The following is an 18,280-nucleotide window of genomic DNA, read 5'->3' on the forward strand; positions in this document are numbered from 1 at the left end:
GCGAGGCTCGCCGGCCCCGGCGAGGCCGACGCCGCCCGTCCCCCGAGGCCGAGGCTCGCCGTAGCCGGGCGAGGGTCGGCCTCGCCGGATCCGGGGCGAGCTCGAGCTCGCCCGCCCATGGCGAGGCCGACCTCGCGCCCCGGGCGAGCTCGATCTCGCCCGCATCCGCCTCGAGCTCGCCCTGCCAGGCGGCGAGGCCTCGCCCGGCCGGGCGAGCCTCGGCCTCGCAAGGGGTGGCTGAGGCCGCGCCGCCGCCGCCGGGCGAGCTCGGCCCTCGCCGGGCCGCCGGCCAAGGCCTTGGCGGCGACCGGCCAAAAGAAGAAAAAAATGAAAAAGAAAAAGAAAAAAAGGAAAAATAAGAAAAAAATAGAAAAATAAAAGAAATAAAAAAATTATCCAAATTTACCAAACATGTTTCGTTTATTTTTTGTTCCTAACAAGTTTACTAAACACGCTTTTTGTTGAATTGTTGCGAATGTAAAACACTTTTTTCTATTTCGTTCCCTAACAATTTTTAAACGTAAACGTTACCAAACGCGCCCTTATTATCTACCGAAAATGTTTTTCAGGAAAGTTTTAGGAAAATGTGCGTGGTGGCGTTTGTGGGCAGTGAAAATGAAGCCACTGGTTCTTCCCTCTCCTCTCCCCACCTCTCCCTTCTCTCTCCGCCATCGCCCGCCTCGCAGAGCCAGCCCCAGATTCCCCACCCGTTTCTCTCTCCACTCCAAGACGGTGCGCTGCCTTCAACCCCCACTCTCTCTTTCTCTCTCTATGTAATTATGATGCCAATTTGGTGGCGTTTATCAGATTGCGGCGGATGATGCGGCTCCTCGAGCTGAGTACAAGCCCGGCGTGTTCGATGACCTGTTCCTCAACCTGTTCCGTAGCAAGATGGTCAAGGTCAGCTCAATTTTCCCTTGACTGAATTAAGAAACGGAAGAAAAAAACAGCTTCTGGGTCGGCTGCACGTGTTGATCGAGCGATTCGCCCCCGTGCGGATTTCTCTTTTGCTATGTTCGATACATGCAATGTGTTCGTGTCGCTTTTGCTATGCGCAAGTTATGCGATTTCTTTTGACCCAAAAAAAAGAAGAAAGTTATGTGATTTCTGGGTATGTTGTTGGGTTTGTGGGGGGTGATGTTCATGGTTGTTTGCTTTCAAGGGCTATTTTTAACAGGAGGTTGGATGGGATTCGGAGAAGCCGGGATACGACGGGCTGATCGAAGTCGCGCACCGCCTAATGATGAAGGGCTCGAGTAACTCCGACACCCGAGATGCAGCGGTATGGAGCCTTTGTACCGCTCGGTTTTCTTGTTAAATCAGCAGAAACTGGACAATGACATGGCTTTTCCTGAATTATGAATTGCTTTTGTCTATGGAATGTGGAAAGGTGTGAGGCGCGTGTGTGAAGACATGCTTAATTTGTGCTTGAAACTTGAAAGAGCAAAGCCCGCATCTTTTCGTGCTTTACTCTCTGTTTTGCTCTCTGTGCATGTGCATTGTTCGTTTTTGATGTGTAATGGCTATAAAGGTATTTCATTTCCCTGGTTGATGATGAAAAAGAAAGAAACTGACTTTGAAACTGATTGTTGACCTGTAACTTTTGGTGCGGACAACAGGTTCGGATTTTACGAGCACTGTTCCCTCCGTTCCTGCTGGATCTTTACCAATTGCTCATTGCACCAATCGGAGAAGGAAAGCTAGCTGCAGTGATGGTTGGTAAGTCCTTTTCTATGTGAGTTTCTCGTCTGGCCTGATTTCTCTTCTCGCTTGTGTTGAACAATAGAGTTGTTGCTTGTGGATTTTCAAAAGAGTTGTTGTTTCTTAGGAGCTAATGAAGTTCTGTTTTGATGTGTACGTTGTCCTCAAGCAAGAGTGACAGCACTCACTTGTCAATGGCTCATGGGAAAATGCACGGTCAATTCCGTCGACCTTCTTGATGGTACCTCTTGTCAAAGTGGGGTAATATACAGTATGCCTTTACCAGTCTCTAAAATATGAAGAATGTATCTAGAGCAGTAGCCAGAAATGGGCGTTGCGTCCCCATTTTGATGTGATAATATGCAATACAGGTCTTTGTGGAGAGATGCAAGTATTTGGAGGAGAGCAAGTGTGTCGGAATTTGCGTCAATACTTGTAAGCTTCCAACGCAGGTTAGTGATGTCCCAATGAAACGGATGGTTCTTAAGTAAGCAGATACTCAGTTGATTCAAACCCAACATTAAAAGCATCAAACTCCAAGTTTTTGTTTTTTTTGCCCTCTTATCCATGAAAAATGTTCTGTTACCTCCTGAAATAAAGCGAAATAAAAGAGGTTTATCGCTTTCTGAGGGGGCCTTACTATTTGTCTAATGTCATTGAACACTTTCCAGTCTTTCTTCAAGGACTACATGGGGGTTCCCTTACTCATGGAGCCAAACTTTGAAGACTACAGCTGCCAGGTATCTGCATATTTAACTTGTAAAATCTGCTTCGCGTGCCAGCTTAAGTCTTCATTTGTAGGCCCTTCTCGAGGGAAATTCTTGTTCTTCGAATCCACTGCTACTTGCATCATTTTGTTCAAAAGGGTCTATAGTTAAACAGGTAGAGTTAAAAGAAAATAGAAGGGCAGGACTGGAGAGGATTGATCTTTGGTGGTTCATCATCGTGTCATTAATCGATCTCGTGCAGTTTTACTCTCATACTAAATGATCGAAGATTTCTCCTTCCAATTGCAGTTCAAGTTTGGCGTTCATCCTCCGCAGCCTCAAGAGGATGCAGCCCTCAAGGAGCCTTGCTTGGAGATTTGTCCCAACGCCATTCGACGGAGAGAAGTCGTGCAGAACACTGAATTAGCGCAATGCCCAAAGGCATGATTGCACATATGCAAAAGCAAGCACTGTACATAGTACTAAAGTGGATTAGGATAACTCTGGAAGAATTCTATGCATATAGCGAGATAAATGCCCTGAAATTTATTTGCAGAGAATTAATTACTTCCAATCTGCAGTTTCTTATGACGAGATCATTGATTGAATCAGCCCAATTTGTTTGTGATCGCAGCGGAACATGATCTTAAAAAAAGCACGTAGATCAGCAACCTCCGGATACTACTACGCAATAGCGGATACAGAATGGAAGTGTCCTGAATTTTCTTTTGAAGCCCCAACCAAAGCCACGTCATGCTAATGTGGCATCAGGCGGACTAAATAACACGAATGAAACATGCATGGTATCAAAAAGTAATGATGTCTTTCTAGATATTTCGAACATAACAGTAAAGAAATAAAATTTTGACGAGAAAGGCAACCAATTAGAGAACAAAGGCTATGGACAGGCATCAAGTGTTATGCGGCCAGCTCCGGCAAGAACTGAGCTTGTTTGATTTAGGGACTTCAACTAGTAAGGGCTGAAGTACCTCGACCAACATTCAAATCCGGAGCTGGGACTGACCGTAGCCTGCATTGCATTTTCATGCATAGAGCCGGAGATAGAAATTTGTATCCTGCTCCAAAGTAGCATAAAAACTAAAGAGAGCGATGCACTATGGGAATAACTACAGTAGAGCCAGCCAAAGAATATGTGATTTAAATAAGGCATCATAGTTTTTAATGGGAGCATTGTCATCCAACAGCGACTACACCGTGATGACTCCACTCTACTCCGATTTCTCCAAGAAAAGAGGTACAACTACCTGTAGAATAACAAACCAGGCATGCATTAAACCAGGACCCCTCGGGCCACATCTCCTGGGCGATACAAGAGTTATAAACAAAGAAATCACATTTTGTTAACTTCAATTGGATTCTTCCAAAAGAACTTTTTTTTTTGGTCTAACTTCTAAAAGAATTTTCAGAGGAGAGAAACACAGCTTTTGTACAAGAGTAAGAAACTCATGTACTCCTGCTACATCTGGAGTGGATTTTCGATTCTGTAGATATGAAACATATTTGAACAGTAACTTACAGATGAGAAACTTACTCAATCTACAAAATTACAGACAAAATAACATCTGGACTATCCTCAGGGATGAAAAGATTCTGTCAACATAGGTCAAGTTTTCATTAAATCAACGGTCCCAGCCAGAGGGACGGCGCCTTTCCCTTGTTTTATCTCTACTGCTGCAGAATTGGAAACAAACAAAAGGTAATAAGAACCCATTTGGGGTAGACTCGCTTAATAACAATGCATATACCAGATGATGGACATATGCAGGAAATGACGCTAACCTTTCTGAACTTCTATGACCAGCATTCTCTGTAGGTCTATGAGCAGTAGGATTTACTCCTGATGTGGGAGTACTAGATGACTTAGTTGTCTGAGCTTTATAAGCATCTCCTCCTATAGTACCGCCAGAAACAAATCCAGTCATCGCCGGTCTCTTGCTCGCATACATGTTTGAACTGCTATTTATGCCTTGATTTTGGGAGTTAGAAGCAGCAGCTACAAAGTTACTTTTAAATTGAGCCATCATCCCAGTCTTCAATGAGTTAACAGCTGCTGGTCGACTTGGAGCATTCTGAGATGGTGCACTTGACTCCGCATTATATCCTATACCCAAACCATAGTCCACTCCACGAACGCCTCTACCTCCGCCGCTGCCACCGCCGCCGCCACCGCTGCCGCCACCGCCCCCTCTTCCCCGACCCTTTCTCCCACCTGCTTAAAAAATTATACCATGAATAGGAAACATGATAATCAAATAGCAAAAAAATTTTCCACCATGTTTTATGAGTAATCCAGAGATGGTCATCACAATTCTCTGCACGCGCACGCGTGTGAGTTGCACAGACAGGATGAAGCTAAGCATACCTCCTTTTCTTGAGTCACGTTTGGACCTAAATCTTCCATCCTGATAATTGACAAATAAAATGACTAATCAGAACCTAGGACCATCATAAAATGATAAAAAGAGAGCTTGAAGGTAGAGCTAACTGAACTTCAAACAAAAAAAGGGACATTTTGAGTCTGAATACATCTTCTGGCAAAAATGTCTCAGTAATTTTAACAAAAAACAGTCCAATTAAAAGAGTATCAAGAGTTCAGGAGCAAACTCCTGTTAAAGGACAAGCCCATCTCACATGTATATTGGCAGCATATGATAAAGGCGCTAAAATTAATAAAATGCAAAGAAAAATAATCATTTGCGAGCTGTCCATCTTAATCATTCCACCATCTTTTCAGTCTCACTCTTTCTCATGGATGCCAAAAGTCACATGTTTGGGATGATCTGCATTTGCAGATTTCATGTAAATAGGCAACAATGCATTTCCTTTTAATTAGGAGTGGGGGAGAGGAAGAGGTGGATGACAAGAGTGTTTAAGGTAGAAATCTCTTTATTCCATCAAGAAAGCTTCAAACTGTTGCTTAAGCCTATATTTGTCCACATTGCCCATTTATTCAAGCTAAATATGGAGAGCTAAGGCATTTATTTTTCTTCTTATCCCACTTTTCCAACCTTCCTCTGTTATAATGACTGCCTACATCTTCTTCCACTGGTAGTTAACAAAAGCACAAGGGGCCAGCATCATGTAGGTTAATTGTCAATGCAACACCACTTGTACACATTATGAAGTCCCCACTGGGGCTCATGCGTATGGAAGAAAGGTTAACACAGAAAGTTGCATTTTGCACATTTTGGAAAACTCATTAAAAATAAATAATTTGCAACGGGACATCAAATCCCTCATTCAACTGCATAAATGATGTCATAAATATGTAATATCAAAAATAGCACAAGGTTCAAATTTTACCTTCATGGCAAGATCCATGAGCTCCATTGGAACATTCTGACCAGCGGCTATCAGACTATTAACCAACTCCCCACCAAATCGAGCCTCCTTTTGTGTTATTAGAGTATATGCAACCCCATCTTTGTCACCTGCACGACCCGTTCTACCAATGCGATGGACATGCATGTCCATATCACGTGCAATGTCAAAGTTCACAACTGACTTAATCGACTTGATGTCAAGACCCCGAGCAGCCACGTCTGTCGCAATAAGAACATGATATATGCCGGATTTAAATTTTTGCAGAATTTCCATTCGAGAAGCCTGGTCCTTGTCACCATGAAGAGCAGCAACTTTGAATCCTCTTTGAGACAACTGTGACTCAATCTCATCCACGGCAGCCTTCTTTGAGGCAAATACTAGCACATCTCCCTCATCAATCCGTGCAGGTAGTTTCTCAATAAGCCAAGGCAACTTTTCTGCATCAGAAGGAATGACATGGACAACCTGTGTGATATCTTCATTGGCCATTCCCACTTCTCCCACAGTAACTCTTATGGGATCCGAGAGGATTTCTCTGGCTAGCTTCTCGACTTTTCGAGGCATAGTTGCTGAAAATAGTAATGTCTGACGGTCAGGCCTAATTTGGCCAACAATAGACCTTATTTGCGGCTCAAATCCAAGGTCAAACATCCTATCAGCCTCATCAAGAACCAAGTACGTCGCCCTCAACATCGTCAGGGCCTTCATTTTTAGCAGGTCTATCAATCTTCCAGGAGTTGCGACAACTATCTCACATCCTGCCTTCAATTCCTTAAACTGGTCCAATTTGGACATTCCACCATAAACAGCAGAGACACGTATACCATGGGATTTTGCAAATTTTTTACACTCTAAATATATTTGGTGTGCTAATTCTCTGGTTGGAGCACATATCACCCCGATAGGGCCCTCTTCTTTTGCCAGTTCAGGTTGATCCATGATATGCACTATCATAGGAAGCACGAAAGCAGCGGTTTTACCAGAGCCAGTCTTTGCTATACCGATGATATCTCTTCCTGAGAGCACAATTGGTAAAGCTTGGCACTGTATCGAAGTGGGTTTCTCATATCCTTGTTTCGCAATAGCATTCATGAGTTGAGGAGAAAAGCCACAGTCATCAAATGACTTGATCGGCCTTGGGACATCAAATCCGGATACCCGTATAGCCAAGCTCTTCCTATAATCAGCAACATCCTGCTCACTCATCCCTAAAAGCGCAAATTTTGGGCGTCACACCACATGGAGCATAAATAACAAAAGGAAAAATACAAGGAGCTCAACATAATACCGCAGTGCATGGAAATCCGGTTAGTGTGATGTGGGTTTTCATATCTGAAACTAAGCAGTGACTTGGAACAGTCAAAACTATTGGAATGGGGGTGTAATTCACCTATGTCCTTTCATCCTAAAAACATTCACGAAAATGAGAACTCCGCTGCTTGGAACCTAAGACAACATCAGAATACTTGTCCCGAGAGATTAAAGAGAGACTGCAGAAATGTTAATGAACATGAACCAGCAATAATTCTACCTATAATAATGACTAGAATTTACCTATGCAAAGAAAATTACCACCCAGAAAAAGCCAGCTGAAAGATACCAATCAAGCAGATTCCGACCTATCAGCATAACCATACCAGCAGTAGCGTCTGCAACACTCACCTGAAATCGACTCTTTCTCCTCGTAAAAATCCTTAGTGAAGGGCTCGTAGTCAATCTCACTATGGTCCAGAGCCGGAATCGGCTCAATCTTCTTCTTATCCAGCACAATCGGATTATCGTCCGAATCGTACTCCAGCATCCCGGCGTCCACCGCCTTCGCGGCCGCATAGACCTCCTCGTCCGAATCGTAGCCGGCGTGCAGCACGTCCGACGCCAGCGTGAGCCCCACGTCCTTCTTCGCCCGCAGGAAGCTCTCCATCGGATCGTCGTCCTCGTCGTCCCGGTACTTCTCCGCCTTCTCCTTCGGCTTCGGGGGCGGCGCGGCCCTCATCTCCTCGTGTATCCCCTCCATGAACGCGTCGAGCGGGTCGATCTCCTCCTCCCCGCCGCCGTCCCCCCCATCCCCATCCCCATCCCCGGCGCCGCCGCCGTTCTCCTCCTCCCCGGCGGCGTCCTCGGCCTCGGCGTCGTACTCGATGTTGTCGAGGTCGGTGTCCTCGTAGTTGTCGTGGCCGTGGGCGCGGGAGGAGGAGGAGGAGGGAGAGGGGACGAAGAGGCGCTGCGGGGGCTGGGACCGCTCGAAGTTGTAGGTGGCCTGGCGGTTGATCCCGAACCCTTCGAACCCGAACTTCCGCTTCGACATGGTTCGGAGCTCGCGACCTCGAGCTTCCGGAGATTGCAGAGGAGGGGAGCGAGGAGAGAGAAACCCTAGATCGACGTGCGATTTGGGAAGGCGGTTGGGGACGAAGAGAGCTTCGAGATTGCGCCGTGCTGCGTGCGGTGGGACTGATGGAAGAAGCCTGGTTTCGGCGTACGTCTCCAGTTCTCAGCTCGCTTTCCCTTTTCGGGTCCTTCGCCCGACCCGAATTCGCTGCTTGGATCGGATCGTCGCGAACTCGGGTCGGGCCTGGCTCGTGCCGGATCTCTTGATCAGGGCCTCGTGACCACTTTGGCGTTTGTCTTGGACCTGCCAATTCAAGGCCCGGAAAAGGTTGTAAAAGATTAAGAAGGTCCGTTGCGCGCCTCGCGGCTGTCACAGTAGATCCGAACACTTGTTCCGGATTGACTTCGAGATTGTAATTGCTCTTTATGAAACATCGACACTCTCCAAGAACCTCAGACGTGTCGGGACACTTCGACACGCGTTTAACACTCTCCGACACTCTCCGATACTCTCGACACGATCAACATGTGTCGAAAAATCCAACAACCTGGTCGCCTTTCTCGACATTTTTTTGACACTCGAGTCGGAATTATGAAATTGTGATTTCAATATCGAAGTCGATTTTAAAAATTCAATAAATGAGAGAAAATATATATTTGTGAAAAATAAAACACAATAATAAAGATAATAAATGAAGAAAGAAGAAAAACTTAGTTTTCTTTTCTCTTTTGACTCCCACTTTATGTGATCCACAATTCACCTCTTCTCTTCCAACATATCTAACATGCGAGTTCATAATATGAATTACTTGTTTTTACTCCAAGTTTTATGAATTATTGAAATAGAGTTGAATTTGTTGAAATGATATTAATAAATAACAAATTAATGTTTTTAGTGTATATTTATTCTAGACTTTATTATTTATTTATTTATGTATTTGATTGAAATAATCATAAAACTGATAATTTATTATGTACATATAAAAATATATGTTTAATATACAACATATCCCAACGTGTCGGAATTATCTGTTTTTTGATAAACGAAGTGTCGGCATATCGTGTCGTATCGTGTCGCATATCGCATGTCAGTGTCGATACTACTTAGATTGCTCTAATGAATAACTAAATAAAAAAGAAACCACCACTTGTGGTGGCCCAGTTGGATAAGTGCTCCCATGATCATTTGCTAGAGGAGAGGAGTTTGAATCCCGCTGACCGCACAGGATTTTAAGTGCGATGTCGGGGTGGTGGGTCCTCCACTAGCGTCGCCCCAGGGTTTACCCCCTGTTACTTCGGGCCTGTCGGGCTGTCCGTGTTGGTACGATGCGCGAGTTCCTTGGATCATAAAAAAAAAAAAAAAAAAAAAAAGGAGATAGAAGTTTGGTTTAGATTTCCCGAGAAACTTTTAGTCTTCAAAATCGCTCGAGGAAATATAAGGATGTTTGGTGAGCCTTTCAAAATAGTTTTCGGTTAAATGCTAGTTTTGGAAATGTTGAAAGCAAAAATAAGTAGAGATTAGCCTTTCAAAATAGTATTTATAGAATACTGATAGTAGGATTAAATAATTTTTTTCTTTTAAGACTACCTTTACCAAGTCTTTAGTCTTCCAATATTGATAATAGCGTTAATCTTGTCATGCCGCGTGACTTGCTTTATTAATTGTGTCTGTCCGGACGATGGACAAGAATTGAGAGGCATCCAGAAAATGGATGTGTTGGATGTCTGTGAATCATGCAATGAGCGTTTTAGCCATTTGAAGTGTGTCCTATGCGTAGGTTGATGGTGTCCTTGAAAATATTTTGGTTAAAAATTCAAAATCTTAAAATATCTTCCTCCTTCCTCATATATTTACGTGATTTCTTCGTGCATCATATAACGTTTCTCATCGACGAGTTCTTTACATTAATTCCATTTATTAGTAATGTTTTTCGCTTGATTTTCAAATATCAATTTTGTCCATTCACGCAATGTGTGCACACTTTAACGAGGACTTGAAAGCATTTTCTTCTAAGTAACATAATGGCGGATAGGTTAATGATCCTATGTCCCGATTCCGACTTTTCTTTTCTGTCTCGATCATTAATGTATCTCATTACAAATTTCACGAACACTGATGATCCGAGCATCATCTAGGAATGTTGCTAAGCGCCGAGGAGTTCCATCCTATGCACATGTTCGTAGTCAGTTCAAAGCAAACTAATATCCAAAAGATTAGTACCCAAATAATCCATCAAAGGTGCCAACTAGACCTAGCTAAAATTATCAAAAATCAGTTAATTTGTTGACTACCAAAAATAGCATTCGAAGTTACTAGGTTGACCAGGTCGATAAACCCTATTCACATGCATCTCTCCTCCTCCAAAACAAATCTCTGTCAATCTCCATCTTATATAATTCCTCCGATCATTCCGATCATTCGGAAATTGGAGAGAAGGCAACCATGGCGACGTTGAAAGCTCATGCGCTGTTCCTCCTCGTCGCCGCCACCTCCGCCTTGCTCCTCTCCTCCGCCGTCGATGCCATCTGCGTGTCCCGCAAGCCTCAATCCTTAGAGTCCGCCTCCCTGAAGACGCTCCCCCAAACTCCCGCCTCCTTCAAGAGGCCGCCGTCCGGCCCCCTGGCCTCGCTTTCTGCCTCCTTCAAGAAACCGCTGTCCGATGCTCTGGCCTCGCTCTCCACCTCCAAGGCCGCGGTGGCGGTTGACCACATGGTGGCCGACATCTGCCACCAGACCGACTACCCCGACATCTGCATCTCCTCTGTCGGCGCCCACCTGAAGGGGCCGGCCGACGTGCTTTCGTTGCTCACGGCCGAGATCGAGGCCTGCACGGAGAAGATGAAGAGCGCTGCCGCTGAGGTCACCAAGCTGGCTGCCGACCCTTCTGCGTCGCCCGCCACCAAGATGGCCCTCAGCGCCTGTGATGAGAACTACAGCTCTGCCCTCGACAGCCTGAGCAGCGCGCAGGAAGCGATCGCTGCACATGATGCCGGCACGCTGAACAGCGAGCTCAGCGCCGTGATCACGTTCGTCACCACTTGCGACGACTCGTTCGCTGAGATGACCATGAATTCACCGCTGGAAGGGACCGGCCGTATTCTGCAGAAGCTCGGGAGCAATTGTCTCGCCATTGCAGCTCGAGCTCATCTGTGAATGGATAGCGAATTATCAATAATTTCGCGATTAGTGTTGCGAGATGAAGTGCTGTTACGCAGAATGCTATCTCCCAGTTGAATCTAATCTAGACACGCCTTAGTTTATGCATAAGTTTCAACTTCTCGTAATCGCTAGGAAGATTTTGCACGCGCTGCTTGTGTAGAAATCAAGGAACATTCAGGCAAACCCTCGTTCGGTGTCTTCGGCAGGTCTGGTTCATTTTGAGTCATCAGATTGATACTAATGTCCTTCTGGAGAAGACGGAGATCCAGGCCTCGAGGAGACGTGGAACGCGACTGTGAAGATCAGCGACGGTGCTGCTGATCCTTCCCCATCGGCCCCGCCTCAGGCAGCCCGTCCCGCCTGCGGGGAGCTCTAAGATTTGGTCCTCCATAGCCACGCAGAAGGCCGTCGCTCCATGAGACGAGAGCGAGGTCAGGTCGGTGCTCCGGCACCGTGACCGTGAACTTTCGTGCTCAGTGAGATCGGAGTTTGTTGAGATGAGGGCAGAAATCGCCGGTTGTGAAGATCGACGGTGTGCTGAAGAGGCTGGCGATCGCGTGTGCCTCTCTCCGACGGTAATTTATGCAGATCGCTTGAGACTTGACAAGAACTCCTCAAAACACGAATTCAAAGAAAATATAAAACATGGGGTATGATGGCATCGATAAATAAATAAAAAATAATAAAGGACAAATGATCTAGTTTACCGCTATACATGCGAATAACATTCCGCAAAACTATTCCACATCCATGCTCCGTTTGTTTCGCGAAGAATGAATAGTTTGAAAAATGTCTTCTTAAAAATGGTTACCTGTGCGCTTAAAATAGTAAGTTAATGGAAAATGTTGTCCAACCGTTCTTACAAACCTTAATTATAAAACCATAGGGAGTGGAGCCTAGACCTATCAAAATGGTCATAAACTCATTTATTAATCCATATTTGAAATGTTGGATTGTTATATGGGCAAATTAGATTTAGTAAATAGGTTATAAATGGGGTTAGAATGGTGAAGTCCTAAATAATATAGGTGTTAAAAGGAGTTCACAATTTACTCATATCGAATCTGACTCTATGACTCTTTCTTCGCTCTCATTCGATCTTACTATTGTCTGCTCTATGCTCTCACTTTAGTTTGGGTAGGATTTTTTTTAGATTTGGTTACATATGAAAAAAAATTATCAATATAAGTCAGGAAAAACCATCAAAAACCCCAAATTTTGCTTAAAGTGACAAATTTATTATAAACTTTTTTTTGTGATATGAAAAACTCTGAAATTTGCCAACCGTGCCATATTTAGCCCAAACATTTTTTTGTGACATAAAAAACCCTAAACTTTCATTGGCGTGACACATTTACCCTAAACTATAGGGCATTTTTGTCCTTTTACTTTTTTCTTTTTTTCTTCTTCTTCTTTCTTCCCTCCGCTAGCCATGGCGGAGCCGGCAGAGGGAAGTTGGCATCCAGTGAGGGTTGCCCTCGCGGCATCGGGTGAGGTGGCCCTCAGCTGGGTCGGGCGAGGGCTCCCTTGCTAGATTTGGCAAGGGCACCCCTCACCCAGTGCCGGCGAGGGCACCCCTTGAGGGTGGCCCTCGTTGGCGTCGGGCACTCCTCGCTAGGCCCTCCCTGGACACCAGTTTTCCTCCGCCGGCTCTGCCATGGCCGGCGGAGGGAAGAGAAAAGAAGAAGAAAAAAAGAAAAAAGAAAAAGAAAAAGCAAAAAGAATAAGACGAAAATGTCATTAATGGGGTAAATGTGTTACAGCCAGAAGTTGTAAGTTTTTCATATCACAAAAAAAAAAATTGGGGTAAATTTGTCATTTTGTACAAAGTTTGAGATTTTTTTGCAATCTTTTCCCTATATGTTAGGTGTGGGTGGAGTATGACTGTATGAGTTAATAGATTCATATTGAATTAAAATTGTCAAAATGGATTAAATTGATTAATTTGGGTTGGATCATTTTAGATCAATCCAAACCTCACTTGACGGATCTGTTGAAACCCACCGCCTCCCATGAGATCACTCAATTATTAAGATTATTAGTCATTTATTTAAAAAAAAATGACAGAAATAATCCTAAACAAGGGCTCAATATGTAATGTGGTTCCTTAACTTTGATTTATTAAATATGGCCCATTAATTTGATCCAAATATGCAATATGATCCTTACACTTTCAATTTCTTTAATGTAGTCCTTAGCCTTTTGATACATATTTGATTTAGTCCCAAAATAATATGAATATTGAACTTGAATTACTGGAAATATAATATTGATTATGGATTAAGTTGAATATGTACAAAAAATCTAGAAACTACATTGCAAATTGAGTTAAAATTTAAAAATCATGTTAAATAAATTAAAAGTTGAATAACTATATTGTATGTTGTTACAAAGTTCATGAACCATTTGTATTATCGTCTCGTAAAAAAATCAATACATTCTATCAATCATATAAACCTTTACAAATCGGACTAGGCTCTTGAGTTCCAATCTCAAAACCAACCCATCCCAAAACCAAGCGCCTTTACTTAAACGGTCATGATTCGATTGGGCACGGGGCAAGGAATGGTCTGGACTAGTCGAGCCCGGACCAGAAGAAAGGGAAGCTAAAGATGAAATGAGTTACTGTCGAGTTTAGTCGAAATTGGACGACTGCTTTCTTGCTCCAGCAACCTTCTTATCACCGCCACAAAAAAAAAAATTAAAATATTAAAAAAAAAAACCGCCGTCTCCTTCCTTCCCTCCTCTACCTACATACGACCCGCTTCGGATAACTCCCCCACAGTCAAGTCCCGCTCCCCCTCTCGTGCCGTCGCAGCTCAATCGAAGTGCCGGAGACCGAATCGCCGGCGACCGGAAGGAGGAGGAGGAGGAGGAGATGGCGCACGCGTGCGTGTCGACGGCGGCTCCCTCGCCTCTCAGATTCAGCTCCCTCGCCCCCGCCCCGAACCCTAGCTCCTCGCTCGACTCCCACAAGCTCGCCCTCGCCTCGGAGCCGCTCCGTCCCAGGTAACTCCGCAATGAAAGTGGAGGGGGTTTTGGAGGGTTTTGCCTAGTCGTCATTGTTCCGCCGGTCGGGGTGGGCGGTTTCGCCGAACCGCGAATTGAAGTGGGAATCGAAGTTTTGCGGTTTAGCTTTTGTAGTAGGTGACCTTGGATTTGGTTATCGAGCGGAAGTATCGCATTTAGGGCGTGCGTGTGTCGTAGTTACTCCAGAAAAAAAAGAAAAAAGCGATGGCGACTCGAGCTGTAGTGTCTACGTGGATTTCTGATGCAATCGAGAGTCCACTACTAAGACATGATTGCAGAAAGCTGACCCGAAGCGATTCGTTGAATTATGAGTGTAATATTGCTTTGGGAAATAGAAATTTGAAAAAGGTCTCGTTTTGGAATAGGAATTTGCTCTTGCTCTGTTAAAATTTTTGTTTAGCGTGCGGTTCTGATAGTTCTTCCCTGTTATTGATGAGCAAGACTTGTACTGTAATATCTGCAGGAAATTTAAGAAGCTTGTTTGCAATAGAAAGAACCTGCAGCAAGTAAAGGCCGTTTATTCGGGTGAGTTCTTCGCCCCGGAGAGGATCTCTCAGCAGGGCATCTGGTCCATAAGGTAGTTTTTGGTCCGAAACTTTTTGGGAATTCTGATAAAAATCATTTTGGGTAATTTGTGATTCATGATGATTGCTTCGTTTTACTAGGGATGATTTGCAAGTTCCATCTTCACCATACTTCCCTGCTTATGCACAAGGCCAAGGGCCTCCGCCAATGGTACAAGAACGTTTTCAGAGTGTAATCAGCCAGCTTTTCCAATATGTAGGTTTCTTTGCTCTAAAATTTGGTTTCACCTATGACTCGATAGCTTTCACATAACTTTTGCTAGCCTTTTAGCTAATTATGATGGTATCTGGTGGATTGACAGAGAATAATACGCTGCGGTGGTGCTGTGGATGATGACATGGCCAACATTATCGTAGCTCAGCTTCTTTATCTAGATGCTGTTGATCCAAACAAGGTGCTTCTAGTCTCTTGTTATATCTGGCAAGTTCATCTTGTAGCATTGACAACGAGCACAACAATGACACTTGCTCACATACTTCCTCATATGCTCTGGGCAGTTTGATTGTAAATGCATGTATTGGCATTTTATAGGTTATAAGCAATTGTATTATGAGCTCTTACACATTTGCTCTATCATTGAATAGGATATTGTGATGTATGTGAATTCTCCTGGAGGATCTGTTACAGCTGGTATGACCTTACCATGGGAGCTTTTTTTTGGTGGTTCATTGTTGTATAGTTTGGACTTTGAAGGCGTGGTTCTTGGTTGGCTTGTTTACCATTTGTCCCTTAGGTATGGCTATATTTGACACGATGAGGCATATTCGTCCCGATGTCTCCACTGTATGCGTCGGACTTGCAGCCAGGTATCGTATTCTTTGACAAGGTTCTTTTTTCCCTGATATGCCACAAGAAGGAATGCCATTTGTTAGTCTTTTAGAAAAGCTTGCAGTCATTGTGGTGCAATACAACGGTTGCCTTGGGATTTTTGAATGAACTAGGCAATTGTACAGATGCTCAATATAAGATTCTTAACAGCTGATTTAGAATTGAAGCTTCAGGTTGTCGAATTCATGTTTTGCATTTACAATGGTGATGCGATTTGTTCTACCTGTATTAGACTACCTGTATAAGTGGAGGCAAGATGTTGAAGGATTTTCAAACCTAAAGTATAAGCTATTAAGTGGTAAGAGTGTGCGTGTGTATCAGGGTCGTGATTGCTGCATGCATTATCTATGTATAATTTTGAAGACCCATCTTACATCCAAATGGGTAAGAAAAATAGAGGGAGTACACGAATTAACTTGCATGAGGTGTTGCAAACAAGTGTGTGTTATGATGGGGATTGAGATGAAGGAAACTTGTTTAAGGTTGTCTGGAAGTATAATCTACAAAGCCTACGATAAGGAGATCAAAACTTTTGAAGTGACTTGTTAAGATTTGTATTACGAAGGTGGAAGACAAATCTTGAACTCTGTTGTTTTGTTGTCAATCACATGGCTTCTGTTCTGCTTGTTCATCAAATTACTTGAACTCTTATAGCTGGTCTCAGTATCTGTTGGTTGATTGATCCATGTTCTTCTTTACAGTATGGGGGCTTTCTTACTAAGTGCCGGAACCAAAGGTAGGTCATTGTCATGAACTATATCCTTGCTGTGTGAAGCTCTGTATGTTTTATGCTTTTAGATCCTGACAGTATGTTTCTCATTTGTGACTTTAGGGAAAAGATACAGCTTGCCAAACTCAAGAATAATGATACATCAACCTCTTGGTGGAGCACAAGGTGGACAAACTGACATAGATATCCAGGTTCGTCTATGTTCCTGCATAAACGTCACTTGCATTGATACATATACTCATGAGTTTTCATGCTCATGAGTTTTCATGCATACACCTATTGGCATCCATGTGCACAGGGCATGGATGCACATGTATGACAAGCAAAAACAAATTTGTGGGTGTGGACACAACCATGCGCACAAGCACTCACACACGAGTAACTGTCACAATGAAATCATTGCTCTAGTTCATTCACATGCTACATCTGTGGTCTGGATGAATCTCTCAACTTGAATGAAATGGTCATCTCTCTTGGGAAATGACTGGACTTAGTTTCTATAGAATGAAGGTCTGTCCTGTATTGAATCTTCAGTCTCTGTTATGTTTCTGATTATGGGTGGAAATTTGAATTAACTACCAGGCAAATGAAATGCTGCATCACAAGGCAAACCTTAATGGCTATCTCTCTTATCACACGGGTCAAAGTCTCGAGAAGATCAATGAGGACACAGATCGTGATTTCTTCATGAGTGCCAAGGAAGCCAAAGAATATGGACTCATTGATGGTGTGATCATGAATCCTCTCAAAGCTCTTCAGCCCCTGGCAGCTGCAGCTGATTCATGAAGCCACCTTGTCTCTAAGCTTTCTTGGCGGGTTGTTGGGGTTGACCATTTTCATCCTCAAGAGTTCATTTGTGCTAAACAATGGTTGATACTCGCGGCACGAATTTAAAATAGGAATGGATCTCATCTTGGGTAGATTTGTTTTTTGGGGAACAAATTAGTCTACTATACAGGTACTGCTTGACTGTGAGAAGTTCAATCTCAACTTTGCTACTTATTTCTTCTGGCTTCTCTTTTGGCCTCTCTTTTGATGCATGGGCAAAGGCTTTTCGCCGCTCTATGTCATTCCGACCTAGTTGTGAGGTCGCAGGAGCTAAGCCGTCTCCCCCGGTCCCTTTAATATGGTCCTTGCCAATCTTCAATCTCAGTGTATTTCTTGTAATTTCCGTAACGCAATAATTGTTCAGGATCTACATAATTTTGAGGCGAGAGCTGTGCAACTTTCCAGTGCATCTTGTAGATTTTTTGCCTTCTTTTCACTCTTCTGTGCACTTCGCAACAGCTTTCCCCAACTCCGTTGTTTCCTATTATACAAATGTTAATGAAAGAGTGTAGATATGTCATTCTACCGTGAGAACTGGTGAACAGCAGAGTTGGGTTTCAGAAGCCTTGAGTTGCATTGGCTTGAATTAGCTGGCAGATCCTGATTTTATGAAGCAATTTTGGCTATGTTAGCTCTCCCGCATCATGCTTTGTTGGCAATAGCAACCGCGATTTGTAATAGAATTTATTGTTGTCAAAATGAAACTCATCTCTGGAATTTGATTTGCCTCTCTCTATCTATTCTTAGCTCTCGTTCGGAATGGTTCCTTGAAAACTTGTAGACATTGGTAGTGTTAGTGGATACGTCCCCTTATTCTTTCTTAGACGAACAGATATCTCCAGCTATTCAAGAGTTGTCGCGCTCGTCCGCCGATTTAGAACTCATCATCTTGTCGTACGAGTCTGGGAAGAAGATATCCTACTCAAAAGAATCAAATTCGGTACGGATGCCAGAAGAACTTTTGTTTGCTTTAGGCGAGACATATGGTATACGTGCATGATGGGTCATCAATCTATTGTCTTAGTTAACAAGGGTTTTGTC

General features: G+C 43.7%; 4 protein-coding genes across 5 annotated transcripts; 3 read left to right on the forward strand and 1 right to left on the reverse strand.

Annotated features, from left to right (window-relative positions):
- Positions 1-571: 571 nt before the first annotated feature.
- Positions 572-3,019, forward strand: LOC104456675 (beta-carotene isomerase D27, chloroplastic). Its single transcript, XM_010071529.3, has 8 exons — positions 572-732; positions 808-900; positions 1,178-1,282; positions 1,620-1,719; positions 1,871-1,962; positions 2,073-2,153; positions 2,373-2,441; positions 2,718-3,019. Exons 1-8 carry the CDS (start codon positions 616-618, stop codon positions 2,853-2,855), a joined length of 795 nt encoding a protein of 264 aa, XP_010069831.2. The 5' UTR covers positions 572-615; the 3' UTR covers positions 2,856-3,019.
- Positions 3,020-3,497: 478 nt separating this feature from the next.
- Positions 3,498-8,215, reverse strand: LOC104456676 (DEAD-box ATP-dependent RNA helicase 24). Of its 2 annotated transcripts, XR_001980743.2 has the most exons (6): positions 7,416-8,215; positions 5,733-6,961; positions 4,792-4,831; positions 4,209-4,638; positions 3,961-4,100; positions 3,498-3,673 (listed from the first exon to the last, which is right to left on the reverse strand). XR_001980743.2 is itself a non-coding variant. In XM_010071530.3 (5 exons), the coding sequence occupies exons 1-5, from the start codon at positions 8,056-8,058 to the stop codon at positions 4,049-4,051; spliced, it is 2,394 nt and encodes a 797-aa protein (XP_010069832.2). In that variant the 5' UTR covers positions 8,059-8,215; the 3' UTR covers positions 3,748-4,048. The 2 variants fall into 2 exon arrangements, 1 of the variants encoding a protein (XP_010069832.2); XM_010071530.3 differs by lacking the exon at positions 3,498-3,673 and having other exon boundaries at positions 3,748-4,100.
- A 2,306-nt stretch (positions 8,216-10,521) lies between these two features.
- On the forward strand, positions 10,522-11,232 carry LOC104416387 (pectinesterase inhibitor). Its single transcript, XM_010027788.2, has one exon. It carries the CDS (start codon positions 10,522-10,524, stop codon positions 11,230-11,232), a length of 711 nt encoding a protein of 236 aa, XP_010026090.2.
- Positions 11,233-13,976: 2,744 nt separating this feature from the next.
- Positions 13,977-17,648, forward strand: LOC104456677 (ATP-dependent Clp protease proteolytic subunit 5, chloroplastic). The gene is made up of 9 exons (XM_010071531.3): positions 13,977-14,247; positions 14,732-14,845; positions 14,934-15,048; positions 15,155-15,247; positions 15,438-15,483; positions 15,587-15,659; positions 16,383-16,417; positions 16,514-16,602; positions 16,994-17,648. The coding sequence occupies exons 1-9, from the start codon at positions 14,117-14,119 to the stop codon at positions 17,195-17,197; spliced, it is 900 nt and encodes a 299-aa protein (XP_010069833.1). The 5' UTR covers positions 13,977-14,116; the 3' UTR covers positions 17,198-17,648.
- Positions 17,649-18,280: the final 632 nt, after the last annotated feature.

Source organism: Eucalyptus grandis, chromosome 8 (assembly GCF_016545825.1).
Source record: "Eucalyptus grandis isolate ANBG69807.140 chromosome 8, ASM1654582v1, whole genome shotgun sequence".
NCBI classification, from domain to species: domain Eukaryota; kingdom Viridiplantae; phylum Streptophyta; class Magnoliopsida; order Myrtales; family Myrtaceae; genus Eucalyptus; species Eucalyptus grandis.

Excerpts from the sequence above, each read along its gene's own strand:
- LOC104456675 (XM_010071529.3), top strand. The coding sequence starts at position 616 with ATGAAGCCACTGGTTCTTCCCTCTCCTCTCCCCACCTCTCCCTTCTCT. Across the intron at positions 901-1,177 it reads TCCGTAGCAAGATGGTCAAG|GAGGTTGGATGGGATTCGGA; the intron begins GTCAGCTCAATT and ends TATTTTTAACAG. Across the intron at positions 1,720-1,870 it reads GCTAGCTGCAGTGATGGTTG|CAAGAGTGACAGCACTCACT; the intron begins GTAAGTCCTTTT and ends GTTGTCCTCAAG.
- LOC104456676 (XM_010071530.3), bottom strand. The coding sequence starts at position 8,058 with ATGTCGAAGCGGAAGTTCGGGTTCGAAGGGTTCGGGATCAACCGCCAG. Across the intron at positions 4,832-5,732 it reads TCATGGATCTTGCCATGAAG|GATGGAAGATTTAGGTCCAA; the intron begins GTAAAATTTGAA and ends GTCAATTATCAG. Across the intron at positions 4,639-4,791 it reads ACGTGACTCAAGAAAAGGAG|GTGGGAGAAAGGGTCGGGGA; the intron begins GTATGCTTAGCT and ends TTTTTTAAGCAG.
- LOC104416387 (XM_010027788.2), top strand. The coding sequence starts at position 10,522 with ATGGCGACGTTGAAAGCTCATGCGCTGTTCCTCCTCGTCGCCGCCACC.
- LOC104456677 (XM_010071531.3), top strand. The coding sequence starts at position 14,117 with ATGGCGCACGCGTGCGTGTCGACGGCGGCTCCCTCGCCTCTCAGATTC. Across the intron at positions 14,248-14,731 it reads TCGGAGCCGCTCCGTCCCAG|GAAATTTAAGAAGCTTGTTT; the intron begins GTAACTCCGCAA and ends TAATATCTGCAG. Across the intron at positions 14,846-14,933 it reads CAGGGCATCTGGTCCATAAG|GGATGATTTGCAAGTTCCAT; the intron begins GTAGTTTTTGGT and ends TCGTTTTACTAG.